The 27,602-nt window shown below is 33.5% G+C and overlaps 4 protein-coding genes and 1 pseudogene across 5 annotated transcripts in view; 1 reads left to right on the forward strand and 4 right to left on the reverse strand.

Annotated features, from left to right (window-relative positions):
* Nucleotides 1–6,143: 6,143 nt before the first annotated feature.
* On the reverse strand, nucleotides 6,144–8,342 carry LOC126768738 (cuticle protein 8-like). Its single transcript, XM_050487014.1, has 4 exons — nucleotides 8,316–8,342; nucleotides 7,833–8,105; nucleotides 7,278–7,444; nucleotides 6,144–6,505 (listed from the first exon to the last, which is right to left on the reverse strand). Exons 1-4 carry the CDS (start codon nucleotides 8,325–8,327, stop codon nucleotides 6,457–6,459), a joined length of 501 nt encoding a protein of 166 aa, XP_050342971.1. The 5' UTR covers nucleotides 8,328–8,342; the 3' UTR covers nucleotides 6,144–6,456.
* Nucleotides 8,343–11,372: 3,030 nt separating this feature from the next.
* On the reverse strand, nucleotides 11,373–12,357 carry LOC126768393 (uncharacterized; annotated as a pseudogene).
* A 909-nt stretch (nucleotides 12,358–13,266) lies between these two features.
* Nucleotides 13,267–15,440, reverse strand: LOC126768394 (uncharacterized). Its single transcript, XM_050486417.1, has 4 exons — nucleotides 15,429–15,440; nucleotides 15,106–15,267; nucleotides 14,394–14,560; nucleotides 13,267–13,834 (listed from the first exon to the last, which is right to left on the reverse strand). Exons 1-4 carry the CDS (start codon nucleotides 15,438–15,440, stop codon nucleotides 13,267–13,269), a joined length of 909 nt encoding a protein of 302 aa, XP_050342374.1.
* A 5,484-nt stretch (nucleotides 15,441–20,924) lies between these two features.
* The window catches only part of LOC126768717 (cuticle protein 8-like), a 51,864-nt gene continuing 45,186 nt past the window's right edge, over nucleotides 20,925–27,602 (reverse strand). For both annotated transcript variants that reach the window (XM_050486991.1, XM_050486989.1), the window contains exons 2-3: nucleotides 21,292–21,633; nucleotides 20,925–21,209 (exon numbers count right to left, since the gene is read on the reverse strand). In XM_050486991.1, the coding sequence (XP_050342948.1) occupies nucleotides 20,925–21,209; nucleotides 21,292–21,633 (627 nt within the window). The remainder of the gene's footprint in view (nucleotides 21,210–21,291; nucleotides 21,634–27,602) is intronic.
* On the forward strand, nucleotides 23,236–24,118 carry LOC126768722 (cuticle protein 8-like). The gene is made up of 3 exons (XM_050486997.1): nucleotides 23,236–23,247; nucleotides 23,336–23,650; nucleotides 23,831–24,118. Exons 1-3 carry the CDS (start codon nucleotides 23,236–23,238, stop codon nucleotides 24,116–24,118), a joined length of 615 nt encoding a protein of 204 aa, XP_050342954.1.

Consider the following 27,602-nt stretch of genomic DNA (forward strand, 5'->3'; position numbering starts at 1 on the left):
TTTTAAATTTTGTTTTTCTTTTGATTTATTAAATATTTTAAGGGTCTATATAACATATATAAACATCAAATATAGTATAAGACTAAATGACATATTGTTCGACATATAATGCATGATTATAAAATTCTTGTATATTTATTTGAAAAATTATATGCATATATATATATATATATATATATTTTATTTTCACTTTTATTTCTTGCTTGGTGTGATTCATCGCGTCTCCGGTGCCAGTAATAATGACCGTACTGCATACTTCCCTTCTGGCTTCTTAACCGTTTATGTATAAATATGAGCGCAGACATGAGCGCAGACAAAAATCACGATAAAAATATTTTTATTATGCTTATAATTTTATATATATAATTATTGTAGAAAAATAATAATTTTGTCGTCAAACGCTTAACCAAAAATATATTTCAAGAGGCAATAACATAATACAAACTGTTTTGTCAAAAATAAATTCTATATTTAATTTCAAGGAAATTAACGTTATATAATAATATAATAACTGATTTTCTTTATTTAACATTTTTAATTTTAAGTTCTGGCCATTTAAAAAGATATTGTTTTTTTTTAAACATCAAGTAGCCCAAATGCAAATTTGCAAATAGGCTACCTGATAGTAAGTGGTCATCAATACATAGATATTAGTGGCATAAAAATATTAACCATTTTTTATATCAACAATGCCGCACTAACATTGGTAACTACGACGTTTGATGCTAACACTGGCTGTTCTTTAAATCTGTAGTAGCATTAAATGCAAAAAATGTAAGGCTGTCCCAAGATATGGTCACAAATAGAATCTTATGTTTTTGTGGACAGTTAGACGAAGTATTAAATCAATCATTTCAAATTGTACAGCAATTATATTTTAAGTGTATGTGTTTCGACTTCAAACGATATTTTCGATACATGACAATTATATACAGATTAAACACGACATTATTGGTATTGTATAGTGTCTGCGTTGTCACATAATATCGGTGAGCTTTTTCGCGAAGGTCACCGGTTAAACACGGTATTGGTAAATCGACCAATTTAATGAAACCTTCAGCATCGTTTATTTTTTACGTCGATTTTTATCTTACGTCGTATATCATGTCACTGCAACGAAATTTCGCGGAGACTTACAAAGCGAATACTCTGATATAATTGTATATAACTGCGGTTTTATTTCATTCGCGTTCAGTTACATTTTGACAATGGTCGTATTTAATGTTTCACATTTACTAAAACGGTCATTTTTTATTATTGATTGTAAGATGTTTAGAAAACTATAATTTTTATACAGTTGAACATGTCTTGATTATTTTAATTTTGTATTTATTAAATTAGGTTTTATTTGAAGTGCAGCTAAACGTTTAATGTTGGACGAGTCGGTTGACGTGGTTGGTGATACTTTCACGCCGAAGGTTGTGGGTTCGATTCCCACCCAGGACAGATATTTGTGTGCATGAACATGTCTGTTTGTCCTGAGTCTGGGTGTAATTATCTATATAAGTATGTATTTACAAAAGAAAAATAGTATATGTAGTATATCAGTTGTCTGGTTTCCATAGTACAAGCTCTGTACAAGCTTAATTTGGGATCAGATGGCCGTGTGTGAAAAATGTCCCGGGATATTATTATAAATGTTAGATTTCATTCTGTGCACAAAAATGAAGATTTTAAACTGATTTTTAAATTCATGGGGCATTTTATTAAAATTTTAATTTAATAATTGTCTTCTAGGGTAAACGTTGAACTAGGGTAAGAAAATGCCCTTTTCTCCGTTTCTATTGCTATCGTATTTTATACCACTCCTACATATGGTGTGGAGCAAATAAAAACTATCGGTGAATTACAACCGGCGAAGATTTAAGGAAAAATATAGAATAAACTTATTTTCTTTCTTGCACTGTATCTGATGAATTGAGAAATTACATAAACAAAAATCAGGTATTCAGGCGAAAGTGTGTTTGTTTGTTACGTTTTCACATCTTAACAACTTAGCCGATCATAATGAAATTATGCACACACATTGTTAGGGGTACAGAAACTACGCAGTGTACCTAACATCTCACCACTACACAGGTAGGCGAAGCCGCGATTGGAACTAGTATAACAGAAATGGATCGTACTATCTCCATGTTGGGTAAAAAAAATCCTAACCTATTTAGGCGAACGGGTTACTTTATTTAATAAGGGTCAGCACCCACCTTCAATCTAAAAAACAAAGATTTCCTTCAAATTTTTAGAGCTTATATTTTAAGAAATGTTTTAATAGCCAGTCAGACAAGAGCCTTTATATATAAACTCGTAGATTAATAAGTTTTTTTACAAAAGCTAAAAATTATGTTTTCTATCTGAACCCCAATCCACCGCAGAGTAAAGTGACATGGCGGAGTAAGCCCAATAGTTTAATATAAGGCAAAGCCTATTCGACGGGACAGTCATAGGCTTATACTTTACTGTACTTTTACTTTTATTGAAATATTACAAAAAACATTCACTCCATCCGCTTTACACATATCTAATACTGCAACATTAAAAATTAAAACATTTTATATCACGCGATCTTTAATTTCAATGTCAATAACACTTCGCGTGATTGTTTGAATTTATCGAAGGGAATATCTTTTTTATTATTTTTAATATTATCTTACATGAGTTCTATTGTTTATTGTGAACATTTACTGTAAATTCAAAGCTTATTTATTAAATAATATAAATTATTAATTATGCACTTGATTAGTTCTATTATTTTCATTTAAACTACCATCGTGAGATTTGTTTCCACTGTTAAATACATCATCGTATTATATATTAAGTAAATAATTTAGAGATAAGTATTGTATTTTCACCCTAACTAAACAAGCACTATTAATTCCACACAATCCTGCACTGTGTCATTATAAATACTATATATACGAATAAAACACTATACAAATTATAAAAAGTGTTAATAACCTAATAAATATAATATAAAAATAATAATTTCATGCAGGATAAACATTTTATTAAGATAAGATAAGAAAAGAGTATTTTCTTGCCGAATTTTATCATTAGAATCTACATTCCAACAAATACATAAATATTGATCGATTACGTAAATTATATAAGTCGTAATATATTTATATTGTTTTAAAATGTTGAATTCTAAATTTAAATGGTCTTGCTGATCGTTAGAACTGATCGCAGCGACAGTGTACATTCAAAGTGGTTCAATTGCTACATCTCGTATTAAATATGTAGGTAACAGAGTTTCATTGCGAGTTGTCCTAACTGTGGGTTGAGTATCAGAGCGCTTTCACTAAATTGCGTTTACTAAGTAAATATTTAAAGCACAATTTTTATATCAAAGTTTTTGGTATGCATTTTTGACAAATGAGACACGTCACATGATGATTTGTTAAAAGTTTAAGCTTTTCCATTAATGTTGCCCTAAAAGTCTGACTTCGTTTTTATATAATAATGTCTTCCTGGAAAATTATAGTTTATACTAGAATTTCTCATGACCTTATCTTATAAACAAATAAACAGATTCACAAAGAAAGAGAGAAAAAGAAACAACCAGAGAGAGATACACACACCCACACATATAAACATTTAGTTTAATTCTCAAATAAGTTTTATTAACCATTTTAATAATTTTGTCTCCTTTTAACGTTGAGTTGATATGTCATTGGATATAAATAAAAAAGCACCCACTTTCTCATAAATGGTTAACCACTCACAGTTTAAGGCCGGTGTATGTCGGAACTGGTTTTGATTTTTTGAATCGTTAATAAAGAAGCAGATGTGCCGCATCTTGCTATAAAGGGCATCGGATTTCCCATAAAGATAAATTTAAGACATATAAATACTTCATGTTTTAATTTTATCAGTCATTTGTAGCTTGGTATTATTCTTTTACAGCTTACAGTCCGAGATAATCTAGTAGACAGAACACATGAATTATAAGATCTTAAGTGCATTGGAATTCTAGTAAATGAACGATCGCCTTGCCAGGCAGATCGCTTAGCCGTTTCAAATAGAAATAGCAATAATCGCTTTGTAAACAACAAGTATGAGCTGTTTCTAATATGATATTGTTAATGAGTAATGTTTTCATAATGAAACAAAGCCTTGACTTTGAAATTGTTTTGAAGAAGGAACGAAAACTGCGTTCGTCAGAATGGTTGAAACTAGTATATACACCAACACGCAACGGAACTACATACGTTGTCGAATAAGATCTGAATCTATTGCAGTGGAATATTTAAATACTGTTGATAAGTTATATGTAAAGTAATATTAAAGATTATACTTATTTATATTTAATTAAAAGGCTTTATTAAAGATAAATAAGTGTAAATAATGTAATAATGACAATTAAAGTGACAGATTTTACCGTTCATAAGTAGAATTAGTCAATTTTTAGAAACAACCAAAAATAAGCATAAAATTTTACAATTAATACAAAGTAGAATGAGATAATAATTTATAATATGTAGGTTATTGGCTAACATGTATTTAAAAAAAATAGTCAAGGAATTATAACATTGAGTCTTATTAATATGATCGTAAATTAAAACGTATCAGCATCTCCCTATTTTTTGAAATATTTCTATACAATTATGAGTCATTTCGATCAAATAAAAAGTCGCATATTGAGATCGAAAGATGTAACATGTAAAATATTAAACATAAATGTCATGAGCTGAGCAATTATGACGTCATCATAAATGGCAGACAGAAGCCGCCATAAAACCAGTTAGAGACATTGACCTGTTTTTTTTCATGTTCGAATAATATTGTTGTCGGGTTTTCGGTTACTTTTTAATTAATTAGCATCATATTACTATAAAACTTAATACTATTTTCAAGGTATAAAGAATTTGACCTTGAAAAGCTGAATTGACTTTCATTTTGAAACTTAATCTGACTTAATCTTGTTACCGTGGTTTCAGCACAATGTAAGTTGGTCAGGATTAGTTCACACAACTTGTTGTTGTTAACAAAGTATTTTCTTAGAATTTATAATTTTACACAATGAATTAAAATATTTCAAAAAGAGTTTCAGTCAAGTATTTTTGTCATCACGATGTAAAGAACGCTTTTTAATCTTTGTCTTTGTCTTGTATTTGTGTGTGTGTGTGTGTGATTTGTTGGTATTATAATTAATTAGTATATAAAAAATGACGCGTACATTTCTGTCTTCGGTCAAAAATATAACCTCTTTGTATCAGAAACATTGCATAGGCCGTAAAATTATATTCCCATTACGGTCAAATAATATTAAATTCAAAAAGGAATGTACAGGTATTAGACCTGTCACTTAAAGATGCTTTGAATTATTTTGATTCAATTAAAATAAGTATCGTTACAAGCGGCGTAGAATGGAACCCCCATAAAATATGCCTAGCACACCTGTCAATCGAGCTCCTAACCCATATGGTGTGGAGGAATGAACCAATCTATAAAAACCACCAACCAAAGAATATTTACTATAGACAGGCAACCTGCTTTAAAATCTGTAAAATATTTTATTCATGCATTCAGTTTCACTGCCCGACAAAACAAACAATAAACAGTCAAAAATATTAAGTATGTGGCGACGTCGAGTAAGATTTTAACCGATAAAATTTTTACCAAAGAAAATAATCAAGAATAAACAGTTTTCTAAAGGAATGCTTAAAAATGGGTATTTTTAAGCATTCCTTTAGAAAACTGTTGAAATCGATGTGTTTTTTTTGTAATTTGAATTACAAAGCCCTTTTTAAGTAAAATGTTTTTTCCGACTCGTCTATGTTGAGAATAAATGAAGATAATCTCGCAATGCAAAATTAACACTGTTTTTTTTAATTTTGTTGACAACAAAAACAACAAAAAATAACTAAAATTTGGTTGACCACATACTTCTAATTTTGAAGATGGTTTGTTTAAAATGACGCATTTTTAAAATTGTAATTTTGTTAAAATTGACATATTAACAATTAATTTTTACATGATTAAACTTATTTTGTTATCAACTATGGGTAATGTTTTCTTTTTGATGGACAAAAGATCCACTAAGAAAAATGAATGAAACTTCTACAGAAATCAATATCGCAAATAAAAGGAATATTTAAATAAAAGTATAAAAATATAATATAGTATGGTATTTTTATTCAAAGTAGATGTTGGGTTTCATTAAATTTCACATTTTAAGCAAATTCACATGACATATATCAACGTACAAATTCACAAACACACTTATCAAAACTTACATATTTTGGCATATGTATAGATACTATATTAAACTGTAAAAAGTTTTATTGAGAATAATCTGACTTTTATGATTTATGTAATCATGAAACCCTTCAGACATGATATTAACAATAAAGCAAAAGATACAAGAGCGGAAGATTACATAGAATGCATTGGTATTTAAGGCTTATCCGGTTAACTAAATTATCTACACTAATATCACAGTCTGGTTGACAACCTCTAATGATGATGGATGACAGGTGGCGAGTTGTGGACGACAGCGTTGAATCTGTTGACGAAATCAACTTTAATACCAACGTAATGTTATAGATATCAAAGTCTAAAGTTCATAGTGCTTAGACTTTATTAAGTTTCATCTAACAGTCATTACTATTCATCAGCAACAACCCCGACTTCTCTCGTTCTATCTTCAGTAACTTGACATTTAAAAGATGAAGACAAAGCATTGTATAACTATATTTTGGTAAAAAAAAATCGGGTCTTTTTTAATGTTTATTTATACTTGTCATTATGCTACGCTTCTTTTTATGATCGCGTTAAAAGATTTTTTGTACTTTGATAATTGTTAGGGTAGTGTATAGTTCATAAGTATTTTATTAAAAAGTAGTAAAGTAATTTAAGAATATAAAAAAATACAAAAACTGTTTTCCTTTCACGTAATATAATCGCGAATTGCTTTATATATCTTCATCGTTATATCAAGGTCAACGTAATTACCTCCGTTATTTTAAGAAACATCTCAAAATTAGAGCAAATTTGGAAATATTTAACATTTGCATAAATGTGTGTAAAGTGTAATTGCGTAAGTTTTTATGCGCACGTTACGTATGAAGATAATATACTATAAAATTTCCTTTTTTGGTTTTATGTATTATCATACATAGCAAGACTTAGTTGTTTTTTTTTGCGAAAGCACTCGTAGTTATCGTAGTGTGAAACTTTATAAAATAATGATATTATAGTAACATAAGATTTCAGAAAGTAGAACATCATCTTTTACTTTTTTTTTGATTATGTAAAGTGAGGTTACTATTACTTACCCATTGTGGTGATCAGCTGTGTATGTGACTTTGCGGAAAGAACCATCAGGCTGCAATAGGGAATATTCACCCTTGACTACGTCACCATCGCGGGTCTCGTGTTGGGATTTGTGGTCGCCAGTGTGAGGGTCCTCCACGGAGTAAGAGTAGCCGTATTTGGGATGAGCCTGAAATCAATCCAAAATTGGCTCATACATTTTTTATTTTAAACGTTTTATGATTGAATTTTTGCTCCCGCATGGTAAGAAAATTACATAGTATGCAACGACATTTAATTAAAAAGGAGTGTCTTGGGAGATTCAATCGTTTATATTGATTTTAATCTGTTAGGTAATTGAGTTCATCTTCTATGGCTCATGATGCAAATTAGTGTCAGTTATTATAAAACCTTAATGTCATGTCTTTCGATAATGAGGTTTCATAAGCATAAGTAAATAGTCAACGCTCTAAAAACAACATAAATGGTATGTGAAAGATTAACATTTAAAATGATATAACATATCAGTTTACGTGAACCATTATTATTTATATTATTTTTAATATATTGCTACTTACGTATTCATCAACATAGTGATCTTCTTCGTGGCCAGCACTGTGAGCAATAGGGGCAGCATGAACAACCGGTGCAGCATGAACGACCGGCGCAGCATGGATTACTGAGGTGTGGATCGGTGCTGAGTGGATTGCTGGTGCAGCGTGGTAAGCTGGGGCAGCTTGGACTGAGTAGTGAGCTGGTACTTCGTGGTGGACCACGTTATGTGATACAGATGGAGCATGATGCAAGAGACCTGCATTGCATGCCGCTGCCACAGCGCATAGTACGATGATCTAAGTAAATAAAAGTATGACATACAGACGAAGAAAGAGAAATATTTTTGAATTATTTAAAGATACATACATATATATTATATTACAAATATATTAAAATAAAGCGCTTTTTGTTCAAATAACAGACCGCAGCGTCGTAGTTAGATTCAACTGTCTTAAATAATTCTAATCAAGCATTGCGTCTAGCCGTGACGTTTTCAAAATACTTACTTTGGAGAACATTTTGCTTTGGTTAGAATAGACTTGTCGACTGGTGCTGCTTTGTTAGTGAACTCTTTTTATATAACAAACAAAACACAAGCAGTGGCGTGGTGGGGTTATTCCTGACGATATCCGATCGGATCACCGTAATTGCCGCTTTGCCAATCTACTCACTTTATCAGGTTGCGACATTCGATATGGTTAGAGTATGTAGAAAAATTAACAGCGGTGAGAGGATATTGTTGTTACATTTCTTATCGATTTGAGATCATAAGATTAATATTGAACTGTAGTTATAATATTTTGTGACTAAGATAGTTTATAAAAAAATTTTTTGTCACGATTTGTAATGTTCGAAGATGAAGCGATATGATAATTTTAACAGAACCATATTTGAATAAGAGATTTTTGTTCTTCTTACAAATTAATGAGATGTATATAAGTTATAGTTAAACATATCTATTATAATTATATTTTTACATGGGTTATCTTTTAATTATAGATAATTTAAGTAGAAGAATTATTTAATGATGTAATTATATTTAAGTATTTAATATCTAAGGGTATTTTTTAATAATAATGAAAGGGAACTGTTAATATTTTTTACAGCTCCTATTTCTATAGGATCTAAAACATTTTTTTTTCTTTTCTATATTTGACATAACACATAAATGATATCACCTAGAAATAAGTATGCTGTCTTGTGCAATTAGTTATTTTCCTAAAAAAAATACATTTTAACTATCCTGTTAATTTACATTTAACCATAACATATAATATTTAAATATTAATTACGAACTGACACGAGTATTCGTAATTGTTATAAATTATATCTTGAAAAAATATATTTGTTCACACATTGATGAGACAGTTATCAAATAATTTTGCACTTCCTTATTATAATAATTATACTTACTTAATGCATAAAATCAATTACGTAAATAAGACTTTATTAAATATGAAATTGTACATTTGAATCGTGACGGTAAAATTCATGGCCGTTTAACTGTTAGTGATTAAAATATTTTAGATACACACGATTTAGGCAACAATGGTTATGTGATAGCGCTTATAATAATAAAGTTGAGTAATTTGGTATTAAATGAGCGTATGCTGCTCCCACACACCATATTAGCATCTTAATAAAAAGTACAATGGCTGCACTGGATTTATTTGCACCGTACTTTAAAAAATGTTAATTATTTCAATCAAATAACCCACAAAAACATTTTAAAAAACAACAACAACAAAAATTATAAAATAATCAAACTATTTTATAAGGCTTTATTTTTTATATTATAATAAGTATTTTGTTAATATTACAAGTTATAATTCATGTTTGTACTTTATTCTAAATCAATTCATGTATTTAAATACCTTTTAAAAAATTAGTCATAACAAGTCATAGTACGGTAGGATTAATTATTGTAATTTTATTTTTATATTAAGTATCGTTAAGTTTTATAGTTTGCAATAAATATTCAGTTATGTTAACTAACTACAGATCGCTCTAATAGTTACAATAACCTAAATAGTTATGTCATCTAACTAAATTATATATTCTAGAACTAAGAATGTTGCCCTTACGTAAGAATATTCCTGTTGCAGTTTTGAGATTGAAACACTACATCTGGTTCATTCGTTATTTAATAATTAATCCATAATCATAGTTAATATTTATTTCGTAGGTATGACTACTCCATATAATTTACTGCCAATCAAAAAAGCCTTATCTTTTGTTCCGGCAAACGGTAATCAAGTCAGCGTAATTATAGGTAAATCTTTTAAGTTTGTAATTATACCATGTGTATTTCAAGGATGATGGCTTTATGTTTCAAGAAATTTGGTATATACTGATACAGATTGTTCAAATTTGGTTTTGAGTCTTAGTATGTATTTTAATTTATGCAAGCTATGTGATAAAATTAACTATAAATTCCATTTTATTTTAAATTTGACTTTCTGTTCTGAATAAACGAATTAACTGTGCTTACAATGTCATTCACTTAAGCTTGTTATATGGTGATATAGATTTTATCTATTCGATGGGTAAGTTTTTCATTGAATTCGAGATAAAATCTGATACCATGATGTTATATACGGTCTCTGAAAAAAACTACACTTATCTCTATTTAACCGTAAACCGTGCGATTGTAATCTAATGAAAACGTTATTTAAATTTTCGATATGGGCCTTACTATCTTTTCCTGTTATTATTATATCGTCAAGAAATACTCCTACGTGTGGCAAATCAACAAATAATTGTTCCAGTCGTCTTTGGAATATACCCGGGCTAGACGCTAATCTAAACAATCCTTCCATCCTTAGAAAGAATCCTTTATGTGTATTTATTACTGTATATTTTTTTGTTTCGTCGAGTTCAAATTGTGCATGTGCTTGACAAAGATCAATTTTACTAAAGCGTTCACTACCATGTAGCTTAACTAACAAATCTTCGACCCTAGGTAACGGATAACGATCAATATTAATTATTTTGTTTAAGGTTACTTTATAGTCTGCACAAATTCTTATGCTTCCGTCCTTTTTGACCACTGGTACAATTGGTGTTCCCCAATTTTGTGTCCGAACGTTCGACGGGGGTGAGTACACCGTCACGTACCAATTGTTCGAGAGCTCGGTCCACAGGTTCGCGAAGTGCATACGCAAGCGATCGTGCACGCATAAATATCGGTTGTGCTCCCTCTTGCAGATGGATACTAACAGATCCACCCGTAAACCGTCCCAAGCCTTCCTTAAATACTTCACAATATCTGGAACTAAATTCCGCAAAATTAAACTCCTTAACATTATTGATGTTATTATAACATGACATGAGAGGTAACTGAACTACCTAACTAGTCTACCTAATAACATCGTTTTACCATTCTTAACTACATATAAATCTAAAAATTTACTTTTATTTTGGTATGATACAAGAGGGCGTATTACTCCTATCGATCGTACTAATTCACCAGTACAATATCTTAAGGTTAAGTTTCATGTTTTAATTTATTAAATTCTTTAACATACATTTCATGACTTATACAAGAAATTGCGCTACCTGTATCACACTCCATACTAAAAGATCGTCCATTCATATTAATTGATATCAAAAACGGTTTACATTGCTCTAAGGCCAATTGATTAAAGTCAATTTTTACCTCATCACTATTGTTACTACTGCTTCCTTCTGCATCTTCAAGACTATCAACGATATTGTACTGGCCTGTCATATTTGGACAGACTCTACGAATATGACCTCGACGATTACAGACTCGACAGACATAACGTATAAATTGACACGTCTTGGAGTCATGTGAGCCCCCGCAGGCATTACATGCGCTAGGCATTGACTTTTCTCTGCGCCAATTAATCTTATCTTCTAAACTATTATTTGGCTTATTCCGGCGATTATTATTATCCACTCTACCCTGCTGATACTTTGTACGCCCCATACCACTGCTTTTGTCTCGCCATGCACCCGCCATGGCCTGGCATGCAACCGTACTATTGTTTGAATTTCCTATTCGATTGTCAACTGCCGCTGCATTTCTATCAGCCGCCTCCATGTTAACAGCCAGTTGATAAGCTTTCTTAAAATCTAAGTGCTCTTTTGCGAATATTCGCTGACGAATGACATCACTATTTAAGCCACATATTAATTGACCACGAATACCTTCTTTTAGCCAACTACCAAACTCACATGTTTTTGACATCTTCTTCAATTCTGCTGTATACTCTGATCTACTCTCACCATTAATTTGAATTCGCTGACGAAACTTAAAGCGTTCTGCTAAAATGCTTGGCTTAGGTTGCAAATATTTTCCCAAAATTTCTATTAATTGTTTAAAAGATTTTGAACTGGGTTTATCAGGTGTACATAAGTTTACTAATAATTCGTAACATTCAGTTACCCAATGACTGTAATCAATGTTGGGACATATAATTCATTGGGTATTCTATTGACAATGAGATATTGTTCCAAACGTTCAACGTATAAATACCAATCATCTGAATTTACTTGAAATTCACTAATTTTACCTATAGACATATTTATTTACTTTTACCTTCGATTAATTAATAAAAATACACACGCATTTGTGAGTTTTAAACCACTTCGTCGCCACTGTTATATTTAGAAAAAATAATACCAATTCGCCATAACCATTTTATTCCCAAACTGAAACATTCTAAACTTATGTCAAACATACTATTAATTATTACCTGCCAGTACCGGCAATATTAACATACATTACACATGACAAATTAGTTACATTTAAAGTTAAGTTCGTATATATGTGTAATATGTGGTCGTGATAATTTTATTTTATCTGTTAAACATGTTGTACTAGTTATGTGGTTAAATGGAAAAAGATAATGTTTAAATACGTTTGGACCAGCATCGATAAATATATCGATACGAAAAATATTTTATAAAACTATAGTTATTTATTTAAAACTGCTCAGGATATTAACTACAATTTTAATGCGTTAAAATATATATCTCTATAATATTTGGGTATTTGTGTGGCTACATTATGTATAAAATATAAAGCTTTTTATTTCGTATAGTTATATATTCGTTGTTAGGTGGACTGGCAAAAGAGTCACATGATGGTAAGTGATCACTGTCGCCCACATAAATTGGGTATATAGGTAATATTCACAACCTCTTATATCGCCAATTCACCACCCATGTTTGCCACCGCAAATTTTAAAAATATCCTTTATTTTCAAAAAAAGCTATAATGTGAAATGTCACGCCACTTTTATTGTTTGTCAAGTACATGTTTTTATTTTATGAATTCAAAATTTCGTTAATTCGTTGTTTAATTTTGACTTAGAGTAGTATTTTTATTTTAAATATAAAACAAAACAGTTGCAGTAACAATTTTATTAAAAACAAACTTTATAATAATAAAATCTTAAAAATATTTATCTATGACACATTTTGTTATATTTAAAAACCTACGTAGTATATTTTTGAATGATAATATGATGATGCAACTTCAGAATCATCAAGCGGTTCTTGCTTTTGTAAATTATCTGCTTTAGATATTTCACTGAGTTCGCTGCCTGTGTGATTAGCAATTATTTCTTCTACTGGCATTTGCGTGATGTTCTCGGTCTCCTTTTGTTGTTTTTCATCAACAATAGCATCCATTACTGATGCTTGAAGATTTTCAACTGGTGCTTCAACTAGATTCATTTTTTCAATAGGCGTTTCTGTAATTTTATTAGTATTTTCAATAATAACTGGAGTAAGTTGTATCATTTTGTCTCCTTGTTCCTCCATTACAGTTTTTTGTCTTTCATCTTGTTTGAAGTTGGTTATTTTTTCATTAACAGGTTTATCTTCAACATATTCAGTATCAACTTTGTGTTCTTGATAGTGATAATTTTTGCTCGGGAAGAAATGATTGATTTTAATACCGTTTCCGATGGGTAAGAACTGTCTTGTATGACCGACGATTGAAAAAGCGTGATCACCGTGTTTACTCACACTCTTGCTTACGACGGCATTGAACCTGAATATTGAAAAGTTAAAAGTAAAGTAAAGTAACACCCAGAACATTATCTATGCTAAGCATATGTCTCCTTTTGTGAGTTTTAAATATCTTTTGGTGACATGACTCAGCAGAGCTAACCTGGATTTGAACCAACGATCTGTGTTGTGAATATTCGGGTACATACTGAGCAATCTCGGCTTATGATTTATTTTTATTCTTATATTTCACGACATATTTTATTGATATATGGCATGACGAACTTAGCTTATTAATTAAATGCATGATTTGTATAGAGATTTAATTTGTGAACTATTATATACGTATATATTTGTTTAAAAGATCAATTGCCAAAAAAAAAAAATTATAATAATATGTCTTTATGCTCGATATGTATCAAGCGAAAGCTTTTGGAATAGTTTTTATAAATCTTAGTTTGGTGGTAGCTTAAACGGTAAATAAAAACATTCCGCTCGGTTTATTAAGCAGCTTTGCTCAAAATCTTTGAAGTATCTTTGGTCATATTCTTTAAATAAATTTTAATTTTCCAGTTAATTATTAAGTCATAATGAAAAGTTACCCGTTTAGGTCGTCAGCATTATATTCCACCTTCCGCAAAGAACCATCTGGTTCAACGAGGCTGTAACCTCCTCGAACTCTGTGGCCGTCTCTTGATTCATGATGATGTTTGTAGTCACCTGTCTTTTTATCGGATACTGCATACTCGAACTCGTATTTTGGATAAGACTGTAAAGTATGACAAGTTATAAAAAAAATAATAAGTACAAGGAAGAAAGTATCAAAAATAATAGTTTTACTAGTCGGTAAGGCTTTGTGACTAGTTGTAGGGAGATTTAATGGTGGTAGGGCTTTGTGCAACCTCGTCTGGGTAGGTACCACCCTTTCATCAGATATTCTACCGCAAAACAGCAGTACTTGATATTGTTGTGTTCCAATTTGAAGGATGAGTGAGCTAGTGTTTTTACAGGCACAAGGGATATAACATCTTATTTCCCAAGGTTGGTGGCGCATTGGCGATGTATGGATGGATGAATGGAGGATGGCGGTTAATATGTTATACAATGCCAATATCTATGGGCCTTGGTGACCACATATCATCAGATGGCCTATATATTCGTCCTACCTATACTATAAAAAAAGAACTACGTATAAAACGCATGCCTATAGGAAAAAGGAATTTAACACATAAACACAACAGATTTATCAGATATAGGTATAATTATTATACTTTCTGAATAAAAATGAAATTTGTTTAATTGTCGTTTCCTTACGTGAAAGTCGTATTTGAAAAGTGGCGGAGAACTTGAAGGATAGTATTTGACCGTTTGCCATGCCCTTCCTGTGTCGGAGCTATATGATCTCGCTTTCAGTCCATTATTTGGGTCAATCAGAACAGCTGAGCTGATAGTGATGAAGCAAACTAGGGACAACATCTGAAAAACGAAATATCAATAATAATTTAAAAAAAAACATTTTATTTATTATCAAATAAATATAAACATTTCATACTTTATGTACAGACATTTTTATAAAATACAAAATTAAAATAACAAGAAATTAAATTAAAAATAAATTAGATTTATTGATAGCTTACCTTTAATAACATATCGATATGCTTAATATGAACCGTTGCTCTCGGGATGTACCGGGGAACTGTTGATTTAGATTATAATTTTTTACCATTATATAGTTTTTTAATTTCTATTATATAAATTTGCTAAAACTTTATCAAGTAAGCTTCATCAATATAGTTATTGTGCGAGAATAATATGGATTCGATTTGTCTGATAGCATCAATGCTTTCTAAAACTTTTGTAAGGCCTTTTTATTAGGTTTATACCTATTAATTTGTTTTTTTTTTTTTACTTTAAGGATGTCATCACTCTTTGTGGGGTATGTCAAATATATAGTTAGTAGTTATTTCTTATACAAACGCTATCAACATTATGTGTACTTTACAGTATATAATAAAAATAGATTATTCCTTTATGTTTGATGTGTGATTATATTCCAACACTCACACACAAATGTATATATATTTGTGTATATTATATATATATTTGTTTGTGTGTGAGTGTTGTATATATATATATATATTTGTCGTTTTTTATAGTTACTTTACTGACGATTAACTTAGTTTTTAAATTTATTTAACTTTATCAACATTAAATGTTTTAATAAACTGCACTTTTAAGTGAAACTGATAAAGTTTAAAAAAATCATAGATATAGTTGAGGTTTAATAAAAGGCAATGTGTTTTATTTTTGCCAAACGGAATTTGTTTATTTATCGGCTAGTGTTGAATAAAACTTTAACGATTTATATTATTGTACTTGTAAGGTATAGAAGGAAGTAAGTAATTAAGGAGGAAGCTTACCTTTAAGCTTTCTCCTGTTGTTGGTAAGACCTATAAAATATCTTAAAATGATAAAGTATGCATTTATCTAAACTGTTACTATATAATTGAAGTACTTAAGCTTGAATAAAATTTTAGGGAAATAACAATTAAACATCATCAATCTCACTAATGCTCAATTCGTCTTTTGTTTTATGGCTCAGGATAACAAGAACGGAAGCGTGGCTGAATAATTTAATTTTTTATCTTAAAGAAAGATTTTTTTGTTTATAAGCAAGATATTACTGTTAGTTAGCCTTTCCTTACTTTATAATTCGGTTAAACAAGTACAAGTTTCTTATCCATATTAGTCTAACACAGAACATCCGATAATTATATCATCACAATCGAAGAATAGCAGCATTTTATTGGTATATTTATTTAGTCCAGTGAGATTTTGTTGATAAGAAACGAACCTATTACGATAAAGCTGCACTTTTTAATTTCCCATTTGTATGTTGCCATGTGTCAGTTTCTCGAAAGTCCAATTAAAAAAAAACAACACCAAGTACTCTTGAATGTTTTTTCATCCAGTTTATCAATTACCTGCAATATGAGTCTCGTAATTTCACAGAAAGTAATTTTACTGTAGACAAAAACTCTTTGATAAAGAAAAATTAAAGCAGACATCGTAGTATAGAGAGAGTTTTTTAAATCGAAGTGATCATCAGTGGCCTTTTGTACTGATTTTAATATATTCAAAATATGTTATATTGAGATTGTGCACGTTCGTTCTAATTTCATCCAAAGAATGGATGATGCTTTAGTTTATCATTGTTTTCAAAAAGCGTCAGGTAAGAGTAATTTCATATAAAGTATTCAGTATTTTATCTGATTAAGTTTTCATCAACTTTTATGTAGAAGTATATAATACAAAAATTGCAGTTGTAGTAGGGCTTATGGTAGTCGTAATCGCATTTAGAGCATTTGTAAATGGATGTAAATCCATTTACAGCAATTTGCTGTAAATGGATTTACAACTAAACCAACAATAGGAATCAGTAATAATGACAGTAATATTTCAACCACGTGAATAATAATCGTAATATTTGTTTAAGCAAATAATAAATTACTGTCAGTACTTACTATTACTAACTGTTCATAATAAAACATATTTCGACGTATTAAAGAGAATGAAATATATAAGATGTTATTGTATTGCGTTTGCGATTTGTATGTACAAATATTCTTCGTTTAGTAAGATGATTTGTTTGTCAATAAAGATATCAGAAAATATACAGATACTTTCCAATAATTATATTTCATATAAGATTTAGATTTAGAAATATTTGCCGTGTGGTGACGGCGACGAATATCACCACCCCATCTCATCCCGTTGGGGGCGTAGAAGTCGACCCGAGGGAATATACACCAGAGAACGGGCAGCAGCGTCTCTCTGAGTACTATGACTAACTTACTGCGATCGCCAACCCGTCTGCCAAGCGTGGCGATTATGGCATATCCCCTCATGATTCGCGCAACTAAACCACGGCCCCTAGTCCCCGGCAGCCCTGCTATTCCTAGCCTTGGTAACAGCTGTGGTAACGGCGGGGCAGGGGGTGCTAAGAATCCCCGGCAGATTTCGTGTTACCAACACCGACGACCTCTGGCCCTGGCAACATATAACACGCGTACACTGCGGACCGACGAGAAGATCATCGAACTGGAGGAAGAATTGAGCAGGTTACACTGGGATATCGTCGGATTATCCGAAGTCCGAAGACAGGGGGAGGATACGATGATCCTGAAATCCGGTAACCTTCTCTATTTCCGAGAGGGCGATCAACTGTCTCAAGGTGGTGTCGGGTTCATAGTCCACAAGTACCTCGTTAACAACGTTGTGAAAATCGAGAGTGTGTCGGCTAGGGTGGCGTACCTTATACTCAGAATCACCAAGCGGTATTCTTTGAAGGTCATACAGGTATACGCGCCGACTTCGACACACTCCGACGATGAGGTTGAGGTCATGTATGAGGATTTATCTAAAGCCATACATACCAACAAGACTCATTTCACTGTTGTAATGGGGGACTTCAACGCGAAGCTGGGCAAACGATTCGGTGATGAGTTAAAGGTGGGACCTCATGGAATTGGAGACCGCAACACTCGGGGCCAGATGTTGGCCGACTTTATGGAGAAGGAGGGACTCTTTATGATGAACTCCTTTTTCAAGAAGCCAGGTCAGCGTAAATGGACTTGGGTGAGCCCTGATGGGAAAACCAAGAATGAGATAGACTTCATCTTGTCGACGAGAAGACAAATATTTAATGACGTCTCCGTGATCAATGCAGTCAAAACTGGGAGCGATCACAGACTCGTAAGAGGCTCGTTAAATATCAATGTTAAACTCCAGAGGTCCCGACTGATGAAGTCTACGCTCCGACCATCACCTCTTCAAATCCGAAATCCCGAAGCCTTTCAGCTCGAACTCCAAAACCGATTCGATTGCCTAGCAGACTGCGAGGAAGTGGACACATACAACGACAGGCTTGTGGAAACTGTCCGTACGGCTGGGTCTAAGACCTTCAAGACCAGCCGTACAAAAGGAACCAAAAAGATCTCTGCCTCTACCCTACGGCTTATGGAGGAAAGACGGAAAATGATTCTGACGTCCCCAGCTGATGCTGCCGGCTATCGGCTGATCAACAGACGGATTTCAAAGTCTCTAACTCGCGACACTCGCCAATTTAATACAATGCGCATTAAAGAGGCCATCGAGCGGAACAAAGGCTCTAAAGTGTTCGCCAGAGATCTGTCTGTTGGTCAGAGTCAACTGACAAGGCTGAAAACTGAGGATGGCAGAATAGTCACGTCAAGATCTGAGCTGTTGGAAGAGGTTGAGAAGTTCTACGGTCAGCTGTACACGACAGCTCAATCACCTGTCAGTAGTCATGCTGCAGATCCCAGAGCAAGACTAACCCGACACTACACTGAAGATTTTCAGGACGTCAGACTTTTCGAGATTAGAATGGCTCTCGGACAACTCAAAAACAACAAGTCACCTGGTGATGATGGTATTACAGCCGAGCTTCTGAAGGCGGGTGGTACACCGATCCTCAGGGCTCTTCAGAGGCTTTTTAACTCCGTCATTGCCAAAGGTCAAACGCCAAAAGCATGGCACAGAAGTGTGGTGGTACTTTTCTTTAAGAAGGGTGATAAAACCCTTCTGAAGAATTACAGGCCCATCTCACTGCTGAGTCATGTTTACAAGTTGTTTTCGAGAGTCATTACGAATCGTCTCGAGCAAAGGCTTGACGACTTCCAGCCACCCGAACAAGCCGGATTCCGGAAAGGCTTTAGCACCATAGACCACATACATACGCTGCGGCAAGTTATACAGAAGACTGAGGAGTATAACCAGCCACTTTGCTTAGCGTTTGTGGACTATGAGAAAGCCTTTGATTCGATCGAAACCTGGGCCGTGCTGAATTCTCTTCAAAGGTGCCAAATTGATTATCGGTATATCAGGGTGTTAAAGTGCTTGTACGAGAACGCCACCATGTCGATCCGACTCCAGGATCAGAACTCAAAACCTATAAAACTGCAGAGAGGTGTAAGACAGGGAGACGTGATATCTCCGAAACTGTTTACCGCTGCATTGGAAGATGTTTTCAAGCTTCTGGACTGGAACGGACTTGGCATCAATATTAACGGCGAGTACATCACTCATCTTCGATTTGCCGATGACATTGTAATTATGGCTGAGACCTTGGAAGACCTCGGCACTATGCTCGATGACCTCAGAAGGGTTTCCCAACAAGTGGGTCTAAAAATGAACATGGACAAGACGAAAATCATGTCGAACATCCATGTTGCACCCACTCAAGTCAAGGTTGGAAATTCTGCACTCGAAGTTGTAGACAACTATGTCTACCTAGGTCAGACCATCCAACTAGGTAGGTCCAACTTCGAGAAAGAGGTCAATCGTCGAATTCAACTCGGCTGGGCAGCGTTCGGGAAGATACACGATATCTTCTCATCCCAAATACCGCAGTGTCTCAAGTCGAAAGTCTTCGACCAGTGTGTGTTGCCAGTGATGACTTATGGATCAGAGACGTGGTCGCTCACAATGGGCCTCATAAGAAGGCTCAAGGTCACTCAAAGGGCAATGGAGAGGGCTATGCTCGGAGTTTCTCTGCGAGATCGAATCAGAAATGATGAAATCCGCAGGCGAACCAAAGTAACCGACATAGCCCGAAGAATTGCTAAATTGAAGTGGCAGTGGGCGGGGCACATTGCTCGCAGAACCGACGGTCGCTGGGGCAGGAAGGTTCTCGAGTGGCGACCACGAACCGGAAGACGCAGCGTGGGCAGGCCCCCTACAAGGTGGACCGACGACTTAGAACGAGTCGCGGGAAGCCGTTGGATGCGGGCAGCGCAAGATCGGCCAACGTGGAAATCCTTGGGGGAGGCCTTTGTCCAGCAGTGGACGTCTTTCGGCTGATGATGATGATGATGATGATAAGATTTAGACTAGTGGTAACGTTGAGATATCCTGTCTTTCATGAATCGTAATTTTAAATAATATTTCAAAATTTAGAATTTTTGACGTCCATCACTTTTTTTAGATATTATTCGTAAAATGTATTGTTTATTTTTTAGGTAATATTAAATTCTATAACTTTATCGAACTTTGCGTTTATTGCATTAAATAAATAGTTAACAATCATTTGGTAAATTTGCCTGGAGTTTCACTTAATGGTAGTATTGGTGTACGGGGGCGGCGTAAACGGGGGTCTTGACGACGACTGGTGCGGCCTTGATGTAGGCGGGAGCAGCGGTGGGGGCGCTGTTGTGTACTACGGCGTTGAAACCGTTGTGGTCGTCAGCGGAGTACTCCACGGTTCTGATAGAGCCATCAGCTTCGTGGAAGGAGTATGAGCCCTTCACGACATCACCATCACGGACCTCTTGTTGTTGTTTGTTGTCACCGGTGTGTCCGTCAGCAACGGAGTAATTGTACTCGTATTTGGGGTAAGCCTACGAAAACCAAAGATTATTATATTAGTTTCGTTAAAAGTAATATCTATAATATGTAACCTACAGACGGAAAACTACTTACGATTTCCTCAGGCTGGGCAACAACTTTAGCGACGGGAGCGGCGTGATAGGCGATGGATGCGGGAGCAGCGTGGTAGGCGACGGGAGCAGAGGCAGCGTGGTAAGTGACGGCGGCGGGGGCAGCGTGGTAAGTGACAGCGGCGGGGGCAGCGTGGTAGGCGACTGCAGCAGGGGCAGCGTGGTAAGCGACGGGGGCAGCGACGGCCAATTTGGCAACGGGAGTCGCGTTCTCGTCGTGTCGGACGATGCTCTGAGAAGAGACGGCGGCCGCTGAAGAGTAGTGTACAGGGGCAGGCAGGAGTCCGGCCGAGGACACCGCCACTACAGCGCAGAGAGCTACCAGCTGTAAATAAATGATATTTAATAATTAGAACGATTAACGTGTAATTGATAAATAAAAATGCACGTATTCAAATATAAAACTTACTTTAGAGAACATGATTGTTTGTGATAGTCAGGCTTTGAATGATAAGTATGTGTACTAGGTAATGTATTTATATTCGCACATGGGCATATAAAATTAGAAGTGGAAGTTGTCAAACTAGCTTACACTGTGACCTTAGTTTGAGCAAGTTCAATGATTGATACATTCTCTTGAAATATATTTAAGCAATTTGCAGTGGGTGTATTGCAAGCAATGATTTAAATGATATGAAATGACTGTTATATATTCTATTGTAACTACTTACTATTAAATAGTTATAAATTTGGCCCACTTTAGAAGTTTTTTTTTTAATTATTTCAAAAAATTAAATCAATGTGCATTAATACTAATGAAATAAAGGGAGTTCATATAAAATCCCGTCCAACGAAAACGTGAAGAGTATAAATAGAGATACAAAAAAATTACTTAGTAATTCAAATTAAATAAATTCATAAGCATTCTATTTAATTACGATTTCACAACAACTACAGTAAAATTATATTAGTAACAAAATTAAAGAATATAACGGATATCTCTAAATATACGTTATCTTTTTTGTAAAATATTTATAAAAATACACAAGCACAGAATTGACAGCTTTAATTAAATATCCAGTCAAAATGCTTAAAAAATCTAAATATGTAATTGCCTGGAAATTTGCACTTACCGAGGACTTCCTATGGTAAAAACGTCACATTTGTACTATAATGACGTAGAAAATTGTTATCTACGTCATTGTATTATCGAACCACTGAAACGCAAGTCATATCCATTTGTCGTTGTATGTATTTGTATTTGCTGGGAATTGCGACGGTAGAAAACTACCCTCATCATCTTGCCAAATTTAATAGGAACAAACTAACTCAGAAGTAATCAAACCTGCTGTCTTTTTGAAAATTAATCTTATAATATTTTTAACGCGATTTTACAGATTTAATAACATTTTGATTAAAATATATTATTTTTCTAGTTTATTTTAAAATATATTAGGTTCTTGTATAAGAGCACGCTCGAGATGGTATAAATTATTTTATTACATAATTTTCCGTGCTAGCCTTACATTTCATGTAGGTGAATATTAATGTCACTGAAAAAAATAATGCTTAGTTTTTCAAGCTGACGCGTTAATAACCATGAATATGCATTACATCGATAAAATATTATTTGTTATATTATTAGAAAATGAAACTGTTCCGAACATTTATAAATTTCTCAAATATATATTTGTGAAAAACTATTATATTATATAAAAAATACTATTAAACTTTGCATTTCTAAAATATAAATAACTTTTTACTTAGTGTGACTTATTAAAATTTATTGTCATAATTATTAGCTGTCCCAAAAAATAAATTCAGTTACAGAATGTTGCATATATTTATCTAAATGACCCGAGGCAAGGTGAAGTTTAGCCTAATCTCCCTCTACCTTATCGCAAACTTGATTTCGAACTACTAAGAACTATATAAGCGAAATATTTAGTTGTAAAATTATCAATCAAGTATTGTTTTTTATTCAATCATGTTCTCTAAAGTATGTTATTGAATTAAATAAGCTTTTATAGACTACATATATTTTTTTTTTAAATTTATTCATTGTTTTATATTGTTATTTTTTACAGCTAGTAGCTCTCTGCGCTGTGATGGCGGTGTCCTCGGCTGGACTCCTGCCTGCCCCTGTACACTACTCTTCAGCGGCCGCCGTCTCCTCTCAGAGCATCGTCCGTCATGACGAGAACGCGGCTCCCGTTGCCAAATTGGCCGTCGCTGCCCCCGTCGCTTACCACGCTGCCCCTGCTGCAGTCGCCTACCACGCTGCCCCCGCCGCCGTCACCTACCACGCAGCTCCTGCTCCCATCGCCTACCACGCCGCTCCCGCATCCATTGCCTACCACGCCGCTCCCGTTGCTAAAGTTATTGCCCAGCCTGAAGAAATCGTAAGTTTTCTGCATATCTGATTTATCCTGCTTTACTATATTTTTTTCCAGTAGTATAAATAGTTATTTATTTTAGTATTACTATTACTTTCATAAGTGGATAGTTCTCTAGCATCTGTTTAATAATGTATTCTACAAAAATCTTATTACAAGAAATTTAATTATTTGTCTCTTCTGTAGGCTTACCCCAAATACGAGTACAATTACTCTGTTGCTGACGGACACACGGGTGACAACAAGCAACAACAAGAGGTCCGTGATGGTGATGTCGTGAAGGGCTCATACTCCTTCCAAGAAGCTGACGGCTCTGTCAGAACTGTGGAGTACTCCGCTGACGACCACAGCGGTTTCAACGCCGTAGTACACAACACCGCCCCCACCGCCGCCCCCGCTTACATCAAGGCCGCACCAGTCGTCGTCAAGACTCCCGTTTACGCCGCCCCAGCTCTCCAGTACTACCACCATTAAACATTATATACGTCAACGTCACTTTGTATACCAAATTACATTTAAGTATTTAAATAAACATATGTGAATCTCAAAAGAGCAGTATTTATTCTCAGAAACCAAAACCACCAACTATTTGAAAAGCTTTAAAAAATTGCTACATTCATAATATTTTATTAAAATTTAAAAATAGAAAATCGCCTTAATAAATAAAAGTTGTTGTAACTTTTTAACCAAAACGATACATTAAATTTGTTATAAATTTCAGTAATGAAAAGATCTAAACAATGATTACCTACCACCTATTAAAGTTCAAATGTAGAAGAGAAAAATTGTACCATTCGATATGAAAAACTATGATTCTCTAAGCGGCATTGTCTTATTTTAACAGTGATTAGAAAGGCGTTTCCTTATTTAATATAAACACTAACAATTATTATCTACTTTATGTTAAATAATAAAATTTTAATGCTAGTACTAGCTATGCTATTTCGAATATGTACTTAACTAAGCGTGTCATAGCGTATCGGATCAAATAATACAAACTAATAAATACACAATAACTGAATATTTATTTAATTCGAGATAGACATAGAATTGGATTGAGCTTGAGTACTTGACGCAATTGAAATTATGGACTTTCGTCTCTCAGCTCTCCAATACTACCACTAACCGACTGATCCCGTTTTTTACTTTGCGATTGTTATCTATTTATTTAATGCAATAAATGAATAGTTAATCACATAAACTATTAAATAGTATTGAAATATCTTTTTTATTTTTTACTAGTGCTTTCGTAACAAATTTATGAGATGATTTAAATTTAATCAAAACATAATATTTATTCAAAAAAGGACGGTCAAAAAATTTGGAAAGTAATGCTTTAGAAATATTTGCGACTTGAAACTTAGCGGTTTTTTCTCTATATTTAATTTATTTTGCTCTCAACTACATTTCCTACATTACAATAGTAGCAATTCATGGCGTTCACTTAAATTATTTTACCAAAAATAAACATAATACAGAGCACTAAAATATCAAATAGTATTATTTTAAGCATTTTTCTTATCCATTATGATTGAATGTTAACTAATTTCAAAACAATTGGTAGGTCAACATCGATTGAGCTTTCAAGATAATGTTCAGTATTTCGCAACGTTATAAACATAATGTTTAGTATCTGAATTAGTACATAAAATATAGTTTAATTTATTTAATAAAAATAATATTGTAGAACTTTTGGTCGGTTGTAGACTATGTAAAATAATATACTTGTTCAAACAACATTCTTTATTTATTCATTTATGATATATGCAGACACTGCAATTGTTATATGTTCACTAATACATACGAGTATAGATACAAAAACAATAAATTTATTGTAAATAATTGAAATTTTAAAATATTATATTTGTATACGTAAATTCTCTAAACTATTTTTATGACATTATAATATATATTCTATAAATGAAAATAAGGTAGTCTAATATTGTACGTAATTTTTTATAATAAAGACATATACATCACATTTGCATACAATTTTATGGTTGCTGTGGCGGGATTTTAACCATTGTAACATCAAAAATGAACCTACAACTTTGTAAATAAATAAAAAATGTATTTGTTTGAGTTTGATGGATTTAGAAATCGTTTTCTTTATATTGTATTACACAATGATGTTGTACATGTACATATTTCTTTGGTACGGTTTTAATAATATTCATTTTGATGTAACGTGCTTATGCGTGTTATATCTGTTGACATGAGGCTGCAGCAAATCAACTTCTATATCGTTCAACCGAATACTAAGTCAGATATGTCGGGCTTAGTTAGTTTTATATAAAACATATTGTGTCTTTTCTTTTTTTGCCCGATTTCGATTGCCCGAAAATAAACGTTGACAGGAGTTTAAGCCTGTATGTCAACTTTCTACAATACAATATATTGTGATGTATTATAATAAATTACTAACGTCAAAGCAAACTAGTGATCGATTAGTTGCATAACAATTTTTAAATGACTTTTTGGTTTTGTAGTCAAAATTGACCAAGCTTACCAAAAGTTTGATCAATTTTGAATCTGCACTGTTCTTCACTCGCACGGTAACCAGCTATTACAATATTATATTGTGAGGTTTATAGTTGTTACATTTCATTAAAAGTAACTACTGAATTTCCTGCCAATTATTCTCGGTCAGAATCCACAAGCCAAACAGGTGGTAACGCTTGACGCTTGAGCTTCATGATTACTTATAATGTATGTTTGAATAAAAGTTTTTTTTTAGATTTGAAAACAATATGGCTAATTACTGCCTCACGGTTCCTCTTATCTTTGAGAAGAAGGTTTGGAGCTTAATCCACCGCCGCTACGGTGTTCCAATGCTGGTTGGTGGACCTCACGATGATTTCCTTAACTGCCGAGCGCGATATGAATTACAAATACAAATAAAATTTAAATGATGAAATATGTTATTGATTTGATTCAATTATTTTGCCCTCAAAAGTAAAAAAATAATTAAGAATAGTTTAGATAATATCACTCGTTTAACAATGGTGTAGAAAGCAAGTAAATAAAATAAATATTTAAATTCAATAATAATTGTATATTACAATAAATAAACAGTCAACAATCAGACAGTACATGTTTTTTCGCTTAATGGTGGTAGTATTGGAGGGATGGGGCGGAGTAGACGGGAGTCTTGACAACGACGGGTGCGGCCTTGATGTAGGCGGGGGCGGCGGTTGGGGCGGTGTTGTGTACTACGGCGTTGAAACCGTTGTGGTCGTCAGCGGAGTACTCCACAGTTCTGATAGAACCATCGGCTTCGTGGAAGGAGTATGAGCCCTTCACGACATCACCATCACGGGATTCCTGTTGTTGTTTGTTGTCACCGGTGTGACTGTCAGCAACAGAGTAAGTGTACTCGTATTTGGGGTAAGCCTGGAAGAGTAATGAAATATGTTAATATATATACAATAATTTTAACAATTCATAGATAAAATAGCTAAGCAATAAATTATTTTAAGAGCATGAAATTTTGCAGAGGTGTACTTTTTATAACCAACATCACTATGAGGAAAAATAATTTCTAAATAAACGATGAAAGTTTGTACAGAAGTTCATTATTTTTGATATTAGAAATAAGAAATCTATCTTTTCAAGATTGTGTTCGATATTAAGAGTTTACTACATTACAGTAGCTGTAGTGTGTGTATATTAATATAAAACTTACGACTTCTTCAGGTTGGGCGATGACCTTAGCAACTGGAGCGGAGTGGTAGGCGATGGGAGCTGGTGCGGCGTGGTACGCGACAGGAGCGGGAGCTGAGTGGTAGGCGATTTGAGCAGGAGCCGCGTGGTAGGCAACAGGAGAAGCGACAGCCAGCTTGGTGACAGGTGCAGCGTAAGTCAGCTTAGGGGCTGAGGACACAAGTCTTGCAGACTCATCGTGACGCACAATGTTTTGGGAAGAAACAGCAGCGGCGGAGGAGTAGTGGGCAGGAGC

This window comes from Nymphalis io, chromosome 5 (genome assembly GCF_905147045.1).
Source record: "Nymphalis io chromosome 5, ilAglIoxx1.1, whole genome shotgun sequence".
NCBI classification, from domain to species: domain Eukaryota; kingdom Metazoa; phylum Arthropoda; class Insecta; order Lepidoptera; family Nymphalidae; genus Nymphalis; species Nymphalis io.